The sequence below is a fragment of the Syngnathus scovelli genome, chromosome 1, assembly GCF_024217435.2.
Source record: "Syngnathus scovelli strain Florida chromosome 1, RoL_Ssco_1.2, whole genome shotgun sequence".
In the NCBI taxonomy this organism is placed as follows: Eukaryota; Metazoa; Chordata; class Actinopteri; order Syngnathiformes; family Syngnathidae; genus Syngnathus; species Syngnathus scovelli.
The window spans coordinates 11005350-11021040 of record NC_090847.1 but is presented as its reverse complement, the minus strand read 5'-3'; the positions used below and the strand labels follow the sequence as shown (position 1 = coordinate 11021040).

The 15691-nt window shown below is 40.4% G+C and overlaps 1 protein-coding gene and 1 long non-coding RNA gene across 5 annotated transcripts in view; one reads left to right on the top strand and one right to left on the bottom strand.

Moving 5' to 3' along the window:
- Positions 1-15691, bottom strand: part of LOC125983434 (uncharacterized) — a 42589-nt gene that overhangs the window by 4624 nt on the left and 22274 nt on the right. The gene's annotated exons all lie outside the window — the stretch shown is intronic.
- On the top strand, positions 1053-3630 carry adra2db (adrenergic, alpha-2D-, receptor b). Its single transcript, XM_049744375.2, has one exon. It carries the CDS (start codon positions 1416-1418, stop codon positions 2685-2687), a length of 1272 nt encoding a protein of 423 aa, XP_049600332.1. The 5' UTR covers positions 1053-1415; the 3' UTR covers positions 2688-3630.

Below are 15691 nucleotides of genomic sequence, written 5' to 3'. Positions count from 1 at the left end.
GAAAAAAAAATAGTGCAATACTTCTAATATGAAAGTCAAAAACACCATTTGAAGCGCTAAGACCTCAATAGACCCATATTGCAAACTTTTACATCACCATACTGATTACTTTTTAAGAAATGCTGAATTAAATGTCATAGATCGCCATTGATATTTGCCATGGTAGTCTGTTTTGGGTGTGCTTTGAGTGTGCATGCATGTCTTTTTGTATCACTGCTGCACACTAACTATCCCCCGGCCATATGTCAACACCATTGCATGCATGTTTCATAACCAGGGCTTCCTCAGCTAACAGTAGTGTTCTAGGGGTAAAGCTGGGGAGGCACAATTTACACTAATCTACACATATGGGTATGAGATGTCAGTAATACGGGCCGTCATCGTTGGTAATGAAAAGCCATTGAATGCCACAAAAGTAAGCCTTTTTGAAAGCATGGACACGTCCGCCTCACAGTTCGGAGGGTGCAGGTGCGATTCCACCTCTGCCCCCCCTGTGTGGATTTTGCATGTTCTCCCCGTGCCTGTGTTTGTTTTCTCCGTACATTGTGGCATTTATCATTTCCGTTGACCTTTTCATGACATCTTTACTTGGTGGGTTTTCTGATGTAAAATATGTGTATTGGCTTAATAAAGATGGGACAATGGCAGTTATTTAGTGACAGATTTTTTTTCATGGTCTCATTAGGATGACACAAGCCACTTTGTCTCAGAGGGGACGTTTCACTCGCCTTTTTTTGCAGCAAGCGCATTTAGTAAAAATACTCATTAAAAACAGAGATGATTTCATAACATTGAGCGTGTCTCTATCTTGTTTAGCAGTCCAGGGCTGTTCTTTCTACTCCACTACACTTCGCAAATCAGTGGATAAAAGTCAGGGTGAAAAAATGAAAGTGTATGAAATCAAACACAGCAAGCCCAAGGGCATCCTTGTAGGGAAAATGCTTCCTGTTTGGAATAAATCTCAAACCAGCTGTCCAAACAGCCTCTCTCTATAGCGTTCTCTCTCCCAAAATCGTTTTCTGCCTCTCTCCCTCTCCTCTTTTGAAGTGTAGAAAACGGGCTGGTCCTCGGAGTGATGTCACCTCCCTCCTGTATGGGCATGCAAGCACTAGCAGCGTGCGTCGAGACGCTTGGCACCTCAACGCGGAGGCAGCATTACGCACGGATCTTGAACAACGTGTGACAAGCTTTGTCTCGGATTTACGATGCATTCGGAACTAATTCGTTGCATCGGGACTTTTGGGGGGAGTTGTAGTGGTGGCTTCGCGTTACGCTCCTGCAGTAGTGATTTTTTCGTAGGTTGCTACGGATTTCGAGAGCATTACGCGCGCTTCGACTCCACGTCTCGGCCGTTTGGGACGAGAAGCGGAAAGCTCACGCACAAACATGACGCACCGGGACAAATTTGAGGCGCGATGGATTCAAGTGAGCTGAACGTGCTCGAAAATGTCTCCAAGGATGTTAACAGCACGGACGAGCCGCTCGAGTGGCCCCACACGGTGCCGGCCGCCGCGCTCATCATCTTGGTAGTCGCCGTGATCATCTCCGTGACGATCGTGGGAAATGTTTTGGTGATCGTGGCGGTGCTGACGAGCAGGGCTCTCCGCGCCCCTCAAAACCTCTTCCTGGTCTCTTTGGCCTCGGCGGACATCCTGGTGGCCACCCTGGTCATCCCCTTCTCGCTGGTAAACGAGGTGATGGGCTACTGGTACTTTGGAAGCACTTGGTGCGCATTTTACCTGGCGCTGGACGTGCTATTCTGCACCTCCTCCATCGTGCACCTGTGCGCCATTAGTTTGGATCGCTACTGGTCCGTCACCAAGGCGGTGAGCTACAACTTGAAGAGGACCCCAAAGCGCATTAAATCGATGATTGGGATGGTGTGGTTGATCTCGGCGGTCATCTCCTTTCCTCCTCTCCTCATGACCAAGCATGACGAGCGGGAGTGTCTCATCAACGACGAGACGTGGTACATCCTCTCCTCCTGCGTGGTGTCCTTTTTTGCGCCCGGTCTCATCATGATTTTGGTCTACTGCAAGATCTACAAGGTGGCCAAGCAACGCTCCTCCACAGTGTTCGTGGCCAAAAACGGACTGGAGAGGCAGCCCTCACAATCAGAAACCTGCTTCGTCCGTAACGACCGCTTCGAGATGGAGAGTCCCAGCAGCCAAAGTTCGGGCAGCCATCCGCAAAGACAAGGCGAGCTCGACGACATCGACCTGGAGGAGAGCTGCTCTCCGTCTGATACCAAACTCCGCGGTCACCACTTCACCAGAAGAGGGAAAGTGGAGGTTTCGGAAAGCTGCTCGTCACAGAACTGCCGTGTTTCCTGGGCTTCGTCCCGTGCGTCACAGCTCTATTCGGAGCAAAAACACGTCGAGGTCGGGCGCCAACGCGCTGCCGCTGTCAACAAGACCAAAGTGGCCCAGATGCGGGAGAAGCGCTTCACGTTCGTCCTGGCCGTGGTAATGGGGGTGTTTGTACTCTGCTGGTTCCCCTTCTTTTTCACCTACAGCCTGCACGCTATCTGCAGGGACAGCTGCTATATCCCTGACACACTTTTTAACCTTTTCTTTTGGATTGGCTACTGCAACAGCTCTGTCAACCCCATAATTTACACAATTTTCAACAGGGATTTTAGGAAAGCCTTCAAAAAAATCATTTGGCCGTCTCCTAAGCGCACATAAACACAGGAAGGCTTTCGGGGTGGCAAAGCTGCTTTCCCAGGTCTCTTTTGCAAGCGCGAGGAAGGAATGTAGGCAGATTAAAAGGACTCAGCCTGGAGCTGATTATTTCCCCTCTGCACAATTCTGAAGTGACTTCTGGAAAAATGAGTTGTAAAAAAATCACAATTTTCATGGAGATGTAAAACGTTGAGCAATACCAGGAGAAAAAAAAATATAAGAATAACTATCTGGAATGTGCGTGGTCCATCCATCAGTATAAAAAAAATAGCTCAGAGATGCTTCTCTTGGTGACTATCTACAAACATTTAACAAAAATCAGAAGATTCAAGTTTTTGCAGCAACAACAAAAACAACAAAGGAAGGGAAGAGTTCAGTGAGTGGAGCTGCTTTGAGAGGAAGCATGCAAATTAAACCCAGAAAAGGCCCAGCATCCTTGGAGCCCTTCAATGATGCTACACAAATCAAAAAATCAAACAAACAAAACTATGATGATGATGATCATGATGATGATTATTATTATTATCAATGTCTTCATTTATTTTGACAAACATTTTTCTGAATTCAAGATCGAATTTGAAACACGACATGCAGGATTCCACTTGCAAACTGCATGGTGATATTATTTTAGAAACTACAAAAGCTGTGTCCATATTTATGGAATTGGAAAGATAATAATGCTGACTTACATGTGTGTTATGGCTTGTACAGTAGTGCCTTGAAATACAAGTTCAATTTGTGACATGACCATGCTCATAACTCAAAACACCTGTATCTAAAATCATCTTTCCTCACTGACGTGAATACAAATGCTGTCAATTAATTTATTAAGCCTCCCCCAATTTACAACAAGTATTTGGAATGTGTGTTTTTGTTAAAGCCTTCTATAGTATTGTACTTTATAAAAACATGGCTTAGTAACATAAATAAATAGAATGTAAAAGTATTTACAGTTTGTGTATCATGATTTAATGCTTCAATTCAACTCACTGTGATGCTCCTTTTTGTGTTTCTGTCTTAATTCATGGGGGGGTTTGTATACTCCAGCCGTCCGTATTCACACACCAACTATTCTCATGAGATAATAAGCTGCAATGATATTGGGCTGTTTTTTCACAAAGGGTAAATAATATTGTTATATGCAAGTGCGAATTATATTTTAAATATTTGTTCCTTAAAGGGTTCTAAAATTGTGACAATAAATGCTCATCATTAGCATTTTAATGGCTAGGATTAAGCTCGCGAGGCCTTTCTTAAGGCAGTTGTTTAATTGTTTAAAATGCGCAATGTGCTATTCGCTCAGTTTTATGTTTAGTTTGACAGTAAACTTCAACAGGGAGTGGTAAGAAGCAGCTTGAAGCGTCTTATTTTACAAAAAAAAGTGCTGCTTATCGTGAAATGAGTTCTGTAGTTTGCGGCCTCAAGTGCTGGTATCTCTAGTGTGCCCTTGCATTTAAAAAATAATTCTCCCGAATGATGGCTCATACCTCAAAATTTTGAAAGGTGGTTCATGTTTCGAAAGTTGAGTTACTCATTTCTCAAGGAACCAAGGTAGCTGTGCAAAACTGCAGTGCACCATACCGAGGTGTCTTTCTAATATCTTCAATAGTATTTTTTGGGGATTATGCTAGACTAACAAAAGGCAGATTTTTTATATACAGTTTTGGCATTGAATTTCTTATGAGTGGAGGTGTGCCTAAACTTGTGGCCTTTTGGGTATGTATGACAACATTTTCTGGTCTCCGAGAGCTCATTGCATCACTTCATTCTACAACAATGGCTGAGGCATAGATGTGCAATCACTACTGGATAAGTCTGCACATGTCATGTGAATACACGCATATTATGTGTGCAAACATTCAAACCACGTGACATCGCTTTTCTCAAACACAAACAGGCTTATGTAAAATCAAATCTGGGTTATGCTGTCTAGCGATTGTGGCATTCACTGGGCGCTTTAAAAAAAGTGTGCTATTTTATTGGCTATTCCTCATCATCAGCGTAGAAGTATTCAGCGGTTACTCATTTTGTACACTGCTTGTTAGAGTTACTGGTGTGCTGAATCCTATCACAGGTCATTTCGGATGAGAGGCACACCTTGGATTGGTCATCTGCCTGCAGGGAACCTTTACACAAATAATCATTGGCATGTACATCACACTAATGGATAATTCAGAGTACCTTATACTCGGGATGTTCAGACCTCGGGGTCGCATACAGAAAAAAAGAAGGAAGGAAAGACCAAATTCAATTTTGTTTTTTATTTAATCAAAACATGTTAAAACCAATCAATCACGCAATCAAGCAACTGCACATTGCTTTTATAATGTTATTTTGAAAAATTGTAACTTCAAGGCTTTCTGTTAAAAGCTTAATGCAAATAAGTTAGGACATTTTTATTTTTTTCAAGTTTTTGTGTAGCCTACGGCTATGAATCTCACTAGAATGCATCCGCTCCTGTGAGCAGCAGCTGAAGCCCATCTCCGCATTCAGAACAAAACCAAAAGCAATCTGTACTGAACTGATCATACTTGAGGAGAATTAACGTGATATGTTCACAAATTGGACCTTGACACAAAGCATAACGTGGAGGAAGCCTTTTTTGTTTTTTGAAACTGTTTTATCTTTATTCTTCACAGATATTCTGAGATTATTTGATCTGTAAATTTGTCTTTGCATCCATAAAAGCTTCATCAATAGCTGTAGTGATTGTCACGTCGCGCCTTTTTTTGACAGCCACACTTAACACAGTCCACATCCCTACAGTATTTTGTAAAAACCATTCCAGGCCATGTCAAACGTTATTTCAAGTATATGCCATGGGCCGTTAAAAATGGTAGGTAGGCCGCAAATGGCCCCGGGCTGTAGTTTGACACCACTGCCGTATACTTAAAAGGAATCCTCAGTTTCCATCTCTACAGTGGAAACATACGGGTAACCCCAAATTTGGATCTAAGTGAGAATGAGTCCATCATTGCACAACATTCCTGACCACACAATGCCATAATTACTGTAAATATTTTTAATAAAAACAAATGTAGACAGACTATCAATATAAAACAATAAATTTAAGAACAGTCAGTATGGTGGGAATTGAGCGTGCCTTCTTGTGTCGCATGACAAAGTATTCCTTCACTGCGCCACAATTCCGCGCACGCTGTTCAGAACCACAAAATGTCATAATTACAGTAAATATTTGGATTAAAAACACTTCTGGAGAATCAATATAAAACAATACAATGAAGAACAGCAAGTAAGGCAGTAAGTGAGAGTGCTTTCTTATGCCACATGCCAGGTATTCTTGAGGAATAAGACCAGATACATGGCTACATTTATGACATTTTCAAGTTGCCTTTCTGAACTTCAAAATGTCATAAATTCCATCACGTATTTACATCACCTTGTATTGAATTAATCTAACATGTATGATTTTGTAAGCCCAGATAATTTATCAGTTCAAATCAGAAAAGTACTGACTGTGATAAAGTTGCAGTCCAGAGGGCGAGCAGTCACAGACACTCACCCACCAATGCGGGAAGGAATGACAGCCTTCCACTTAGACCAGCCGTGTCCAAAGTCCGGCCCGCGGGCCAAATGTGGCCCGCGTCTGAATTTAAACTGGCCCGCTCATGATCCGTTGGGAGCATGTTTCCTCCGTCCCTTCCTAGTTCACGCGCACATAAGTGTCTGTTTGCAGGATAATCAGTGACACAGACACGTCCTCATTCAAATGTCCACACACCAAGGACTAAGGCTAAATCAGAGACGCTGCAAGACTAAAATCAGAGACGCTGCAAGTGACGCAGCACAGGGAAAGGCAAGTCTGCTTCCTACGAACTCTACACCAGTGGTTCTTAACCTTGTTGGAGGAACCAAACCCCACTAGTTTCATATGCGCATTCACTGAACCACTTTTTAGTGAAAAATAAAATATATTTTTTTCAAATTCAAGACATCGATGTTTTTTACTGGTGCACAAAATGAGCCGTGCATGAACATCACCTTGTTCAAAGAACAAAACAACACAATGCATGAACTCACAACAAATTATGTACACACTTGCAAATCAGTGTGACTTCTGCTGTTGCCTTTGCGAGACCAGTTCAGATATGTGTCATCACAAATTTACACGATAAATCAGGCATGTTCGGACCTCCACAGTGGAGGCTCTGCCGAACCCCTGAGACCGACTCACTGAACCCCTAGGGTTCGATCGAACCTAGGTTAAGAACTACTGCTCTACATACTACTACTACCGTACACTCACAGTGATCACAAACAACAAAAAGACTATGGATTATTATTTTGTGATTATGAAGTAATTTGTTGCGTATGAAGTTGAAATAAAAAAGACAAAGTGGAGAATGATTTAATTTGGATAAAAAAATCTGACATGATGCAACCTGCCCTGTTTACTGCAGTCACAAACACCAATATCACCCTTCTTATTCATACAACAATAATAAAACAAACTTGATACATCTAATAAAAAAATCATTCGACTTTCATAAAATTGTCCATTTGTATTTAATTTATTATTATTTTAATCTAACTTTTTTGGTAGTGCAATTGACAACAGATTCTCATTTGCAATATCAACCTATCTGCAGACAGGGAAGGATATAGTTACATATTAAGTACAAGTTCATTTACAATGGTAATGGTTCGATGAATGTTGGTGCGAATGGTCGGCCCCATACATTTTCATCTAACCAAATCTGGCCGCTTTGCAAAAGGTTTGAACACACCTGACTTAGACCAATGCCAGCCTAAACAGATTCCGGCTCTGTGAAATATTGCACAGGGCGAGTCGTATAGCAAAGTGATTGATGGAGGATGTTCATCAACTTCAAGGATTCAAATGAAGCGCTGAAGAGGACTCACTTGACACTTGACATCAATAATATTATGCTAGCTAAAACATTTAATACGCCTGCACGACCAAGGTTATTATAGTTAATGAGAACTAACAAATTTAAAACATATTTTTTGATGACGAAATAAAATAAAAGCAAATATTCCTTTTAATACACAAACATTGACTGAAACTTCATCTCACATTTATAAAACTAACAAAAATAATTATAATTATGTTGAAAACGGCCTTTGTTTTCATTTTTGTCAATTACCGTAACTTTTGGACTATAAGTCGCTCCGGAGTACAAGTCGCACCAGCCATAAAATGCCCAAAAAAGTGAAAAAAAAACATACAAGTCGCTCCGGAGTAAAAGTTGCATTTTGGGGGGCAATTTATCCGACAAAATCCAACACCAAGAACAGACATGAATGAGCAACAACAGGCTAAACGATACGGTATGCTAACGTGACAAACACAAACGAGGAAATGAGAACGGGCCTGACGTAACATTCAGAGTTATTTAAAAAAACTATTACATAAATAACACGTTTATAAAACCATCTGTGTCACTCCAATTCATTAAATCCATCGATCGTCCTTTGTCAACAATGCCGTGTGCCGTGCCGCAGTTCAAATTATTCCACAGGCCCATACAACGATATATAAACTATATTTTAAATAACTATCACATAAACAACAATATTATCAAACCATTTGTGTCACTCCATTAAATCCATCGATCAAATTTCTCATCCTTTATGTCAACAACGCCGCGCGTGAGCACCTGACGTCAGCCTCGTGGGTCAGTTCCAACTCCTTTTATTCCACAGATGTAGTATATAAATATATTGTAGCGTTAACAAAGTACAAGGGAAGACGTGGTTTTGGTAAACGGCCCTTTATTTAACAAAATAAGAGTTCAACGAGCCAACAACTATGAACTGTAACGATAAAAACAGATGCCGGTAGTACGTGGGGCCCTTTGTCATCCCGTCGACTGAATCTTTGTTCTTTATGTAAACAACCGCCGCGCTGGGCCGCGCCGCGCCGCGCCACTGACGTAACTTGAAATTCAAATTACAGTAATCCCTTGCTACATCACGGTTCTCCAAACTTTCTTTCTGCTGCTCGATTACTGTTTTCGGTTGCATATTTTACAACTTGAAGTTTGTAACCTGCAGAATATGAGTTTCTTTTTGGTGCCATTTTTATTAAGCCCTTCCCAGTCGATGAGTCACGGCCAACGGTGAAATTTAGAGCGCCCTCATCCAGTTTCGTCTGAAAATAACAGGGTTTTTTTCAGCTGTAGTTTTTTTGTTTCGTTTATTTGGTTGTTTCATCAAAGTCAAAGTCTGCTTTATTGTCAATTTCTTTATATGCCAAGACACACAAAGAGATCGAAATTACGTTCCCACTATCCCACGGTGACAAGACAGTACACAGTATGCATACAAGTAAACAACACAAAAAAATAAAAACAAGAAGACACAAACAATGAATAAATAAGAGTGATGAATAAATAATAAACAAATAACATAATAAATATAAGAGGAGCAAAAATGGAGCTAGTGTGCATACAGCAGACAGTGGACTTGGATATGGCGCTTTAAAGTGTCAATTGGTTTATTTGATTTTTTCTCTCTATTTTTCATGTTTTGAATATGTTCAAGATAAAGATAGAAAAGCATGTGAAGTGATCAACTATACTAAAAATAACATGTGAAGTGGTCAACTATACTTTTAAGTAAGTGATGTGTTAATGATCAAGTAAAAATTTGTGAAAAAAAATACATAAGTCGCTCCTGAGTATAAGTCGCCCCCCTATCCAAACTATGAAAAAAAATGTGAATTATAGTCCGAAAATTACAGTACTATTATTGTATTACACTTTCAAGTTTTAAATATATTTCAGTATTGCTGTTCATCAGGCCAGCAGAAGGAAGGTCAAATAGTCTTTTGACAAATATAGTTTACTTAACAACTCAATACCAGTAAGATTTGTTTTTATCTTGCACTCGACAAATACTCCCTACATGTAAAAAATAAACCCTAACAAAACCTAATCGTCAAGATCGCTTTCAGCATTGTTCAAGTCTGACAGTCAATGAGCTTTATTATGATTTGACTGGCTGAATTCTGATATAGCTTTTACATTGTGCAAGATTCTAAGAAATAGCAGGAACAATAATCATAAAAATCTTTAAAAAATAACGATGGCTGCCAGAGCTGGCTTTCCATCTAGTTGCAAATGAGTGTGATTCAATAAGAATATCTATCACTGAGTCAAGCGCTGGCCCGAGCCATTATCATGCCTCAGTCGTCTGAATCATGAGTAAACAAACAACGCATGAGATACCATACCCGTGTGATTCATGCCTGAACAGAGCTTAACCGAACAAGGAAAACACATGGATAATGTTATGGCACTTATTATACGGCAGTAGGCAAGTGTCATTCTGAAGAAGGTGAAGAGGTGTTGTCTGGGAAAAGTGTGGAAAGGAAAAGCTGACCGGCCAGATATGAAGTTTAATGTGCGTGTGTGTGCGTGTGTGTGTGTGTGTGTGTGTGTGTGCGTGTGTGTGTGTGTGTGTGTGTGTGTGTGTGTGTGTACACAACATACTACTATTTATATCTTCTTAAGAATGTCTCCTACTGCTACTGGCACCACGCCAAAGATAATAATATGAGGGCCGTTTTGTCAGATTTGAAAAAAAATCTCTAGTAAGTCGATGCCTGTGTGGGCGTTGTGAAGCCGAGTTGTATCGTCTCAAGATGTGCACCTCAGTTTTATTCTCAAAAACTTTATAAGTACAAGTGAGGATAAGGAGAAAGCATTGCTCTTATGAGTCATATTTGTCAATACAAGTTTTACTTCAAAAGGCGAGGCAATTCAGAGAAGAAAATGTTCCCCTACTGTGGCACAGTGGGGGAATCAACATTAAAAAGACAAACTGGTGATTATTGTACGAGTGAAAATAACAATCCTCCTCTATTTTCTTTCACAAATAAATGCCTGGTAGTTATATTCATCGACAAATTAATGTAACTGTGCACATGTAAAATGGATTTAATTTCTCTAGAGAGTGAGGTCATCTCCTTCAAAGGATGCCAGTTTTCCCTCAAGTAAAAACGTTTACGCAAATACTGACATGTAATTTTGATTCTGATGACCACAGAGACATGTAAGTCCCTCAATGGAACTTTCTTTCAAACTCAATTATCTTTCCCATCAACATGTTGTTACGGAATGAAGCAACAACAATAAAGTGCAATGTTTTTTTTAATTAGTGCTCGTGTTTTTTGCACTTTCAATCTGGTATTAAGAGTCACGTCATTTGTTAACTTGCGCCATCTGCCTTGCAGAGGAGTAGTGGGGCCACTAGGAAATAGAAATGTCTTGAAAATAAACATGAGGAAAAAGTTATCACGGTTCAAGAAGTAACTTAGAGCAAAGCAAGTTTCCCATGCAAACGTAAACACAACAGTCTGACACAAGCAGTATGATTCTTCAATTTATTCTTAAGTTGAAATAGGAGGATTCGCTAAAGTCAACACAGTTGAAGTGGTTCTGTTACTATTTTTCAATTGCCTTCCATGGTGTGTGAAGTTGTGCAATAGCCTACATAATGTAATATTAACATTTCATGCTCACAACCTGAACGGTTGTGGCCAATGTTAGCTTGTTTATAATGCTGCTGCTTGCTTAATATTGCTAGCACTGTCATTTATCGACGAGGGGCATGATTTGAGAGACTCAAGGAGGGGGGGGGGGGGGGGGGGGGGGGGGTCAAGTGAGCCGACATTCTAATCTTGCTAGTGGTTTTAAAACTGTGAAATCCCCCTTCAGCTGCAGCTTAATCTTATTTTGTTGTTATTTCAGTTTGGCCTTAATACGTCTTTGTACCATTGCAATATTTCATCATTAGATTTATCCTAGACCAGGGGTCTTCAGACCTGATCCTCGAGGTCCGGTGTGCTGCATGTTTTATGTCTCGCTGCTACAACACACCCGATTGAAATGATCAGCAAGGTCTGCGGAAACTGGGAAACCATTCGGCTGACTTGATTCTGTTGTCTTCCAGTGTAAAATCTACAGGACACCAGATCTCGAGAACCAGAATTGAAGACCCTTGTCCTAGATTCTCCATAAATCTGCCCTGTGATTTTTTGATGAACAGTACCTTTTGAAAAGTCAGCTGGGTCAGGCTCCTGGTTCCTGTCACTCCAAAACAGGATTAACCCTAACCTCACGATCCTTTCCTATTTTGGTTTGTTCACATAAAAAACAAGCCTTTCTTATAAAGGTCTCATAATCTATTTATTCCAGTCTACAAAAAAAAAAAAAAACAAGATCGCTAGAGGAACAAAGAAAGCTTAGGTGACCTTTCACCTTGTGGAATCTTCTCAAGGCTAATGAGAGCAACAGACCATGCGGACGGAGCTGAAACACTTCCTGGTGAGGGATGCTGAGAGGAAATCTTAATTTGGATCTTACAAACAAATCTCTGCTTGAGGTCAGAGATGACCACTGCGATTGTTTGGATCCAATAGTAGGGTCAAAGTTTATCAACAGTCTCGCCAGGTGAAGGTAATTGTGAAAAAGTTTTCAAGGTGAGAACAGCACAAAGAAACTGCCCTCTGAAAGCCAGCTGCTGTTGCGGTTGTTGTCTTCTACCACACATGGAGTTACACGTGACTGGGTAATTGCTTTTTCAATTTTTGCTTTTTCCTAAAACAGGACCGGCGGAGAAGCCACACACGTCAATTCCAGGAAGCTGTGTTTCAGGAGTAGAAGAGCCATTGTGTCATTAGTCTAAATGGGCCTCTGCTATGTCCAAACAAGCTCAGTCGAGCACAAACAACCTTTGCACGAGTTTAAGCCACCACAGGAAATCAGGCGACTGCAGCGTTGGAATAAAGGGGACACATTTTGGAGCCTGTGTGCACACATTCGAACAAGCACCCAAAAGTTCAACTTTGTTTTTGTGAGACCATAACACAATTTCCCATGTGTGTTTGGGGGGGGTTCAAATATGTATTTTTTTTCCTCTGTAAGATGAGAGCCCCATCGTAAAGAAAGCGGGACACCTTGTTATGTGGACTTAACAGTCAGTACATGTCAGAAATTCCTGCAACTACTTCAATGATGCGTCCTGAGCAATTTTTGTGTCTTTTCATTCATTCTGGATGAATGTCCAGTTCTTGATAACCGTCGTGCCATATTTTCTCCCCTTGATGATGACACAAAGTTTAACGGGGTGTGGGCAAACCATTAGAAGCGGTGTAGTTCTGTACCAGTGCAAGCTGCAGCCAATCATTCGTCCATCCATCCATTTTCAACATGACCTTTCCTGTTCATTGCCATAGGTGAGCTGGAGCCTATTCAAGGTGACATAGAGCTACAAGCACAGTGGCAAGTACAACCACACTAATAAAATCTTCTTAATGAACTGTCAATCCACATTAAGAATTACTGTTGCTGTCAAATAATAGTTCTCGGTACAGTTCCTGTTTTAAGATTAGATTTTGTAGGTGTTTCATACCTCAGGACGGTCAACTGTATGATATGTCATTTTTTATCAGAATGCAAAATGAGAACACGTATTCAGATCCATGCAGGGATCAGTAGCCATTTTTCAATTTCTAGCTTCCCATTTTAGAAAAGTATGCCACCCGTGATAAAGTCCATCTCTAACGTATTATCATCAGCTCTCAAACTATCATAATCCAACAATATACAGGATTTGCCCTCCTTACACAGGTCACGAAAAATAGGATCGAATTTAAATGATGGAAAACGTGTGCAGCATCCCTTATACTAAGGCTGCAATGTTTTGAGTGGTGTGGAGTCTCTCGGGTCAAAGGCAATATGTTCCGAGATACCTGTTGACCTCCAAAGAAAGTCACATATTCCCTTAGAGAAGCAAATTAAAAAAACTCTTAATATTCTTACTTTATTAGCTACACATGCAACATTTTTAATGTTGTAAAATGTTTATTCACCAAGTCAGCAGTGGTGTATTATTTTCAAACAGAGAAACGGATGACCTGGTAACCAATTTCTTGGCCACTTCAACTCATCCGTTTTTTAAACCCATGTTGGATCAAAATCTTGACTTCATTCAATTTATGTTACTTTGGACCAAGCAGAGTGTAGGACAAATTGCAGCAAGTCTACACAGAATAAGTGGCATAGAAAATGGGTGGACTCGCCATTAACTCTGAAGCTATGTTGAATGTGCGGAATGGCATCATCACAGTCCTTCTATTTTTCATCCTTATATAATTTATGTCCACTTATAGTTGATTTATCCATATTGTACTGAGCTGCTGCAAGAGATGTGTGCCCCACTTTCCTACATGGCAATGAATCTTTCCTCCTTCCTGTGGTTAAAAGGCAAGGTGCCTCAGTCTTTTGTTTTCTTTTTCTTTTTTGTGTCAGAAAGGCATCAATGGAAGACAACAGTTAATCATATGTCTACAATTTTATCTCGTGTTAACTTTGTGGATGGAGCAAAAATGGGCTGTGTAAATGCTATTTTCTAAAACATGCCATCTGCGCTATTGGAATTCCCCATATCATTTGAAGACTGCATGTTAAAGAAATGAAGATGAACCAAATGTTTTGACAGGAAGCGGAGGAAGACACGGGAGGGTGGAAAGGGTTTCCCTCCAGCTTTGACCTCGGTCTTAGTGACCGAATGAGGCCTGACACCCTTCCAACATGCGCATCAAACATTTCAAACTTCCATTTAGCATCATCATCAAGTGTTATGTTATGTGTTTCATCCTGTACTACTAAAAGCATGCCTGTCAGAACAAAGTAAATGATTGACCTATGACGTCGCAAACTGCCACTGAACCACTGCCAATGTTGACACAATCCTCCAAGCAGCCATGCTTAGAGCCTGAGAATAATTGTGAGTTCCCTTCTTCTGATCCCCAAAGCTTGACCTTGCAGTCATTGCTCCACATCAGCAGGGGCTGTGCATTTTCAAAAAATGGGATGAACTTCATGACGACAACAGAAAATATTCAAGCAAATTTATAGGTCTGAAAGTGACTTTTTTGCAATACCTGTAGGATCCCAGGCAAGACTAAAACATCGAGAGGTATATATGGCCTGAGACCACTGTCGTCTGTATCTTTGCCTCCATCTCAATGCTTAAATATCGCCTAGCTTTGTCTAATCATTGGGCTGGTATTTGGTACATGTGTATCCCTCCCAGCTGAATTAATTTTCAGGCTCTCATACAGAGATCAGTGGGAAATGCTGTTAATCATTTCTATGACATGTGTAAAAGTATCGTCTCAAGACTCACATAACCATTAACTGATCCTAAAGGACTATTTTTCATGTCTTGCTGCCCAAATATTCCAACTGAAACTATTTTCTCAGTGATTTTTTTAAGGCCCAAACCATACCATATAAATGTTGGAGAAAACCTATTTTACAGTACATGTCCTCAACATGTAGTGTCAATAATATAATTCAAACTGACACAAACAATGGGTTTATTAGGGCACAGATTCTATGATTTATCATCTTGCCCTTTGCAATCATTTGGGGTGAAAACACATCTCGGGGAGAAAAATTACCCGGGGTTGTGGTAAAATTCCATGATAAGCAACAATAAGTCACCAGAAAAGTTGTATTTCCATTTTCCTTGGTATGATGTGCGCAAGAAATAATGAGATAATGCATTGACATTGTCTGAATAAAAAATGCACTGTGTGCAGTGGAGGCTGGATGCAGCAGTTACAAAATAAACCTCATTGGGGACGATTTATGTTTGAATAAATAAATCTAAAAGGCTGGTGCACAAATCCAAATAAACCAATGAATGGCTCAGATTCTTCAAATACTATCCAAGGCATGATTAAAATAAATTTTTTAGACAGTTTATCACCTATGTCAGTCCTAACCAGCGTGGGTGATGAAGCTTGAGTCTCAGAGACTCAAACCAGTCCAATAAAAAAATCATTCTTTATATAAGCATGATTTCATCTTTGTACCGAAATTCCATCCAAGCAAATCCTGTAAATTCAATCTGCTTTCATAAGGTCACCTTGAGTAGGTGCAACATGAACTTAACATTTTCATTCACTTACTTTCTCTTGCATTTAGTTAACACGTTGTACTTCTTTC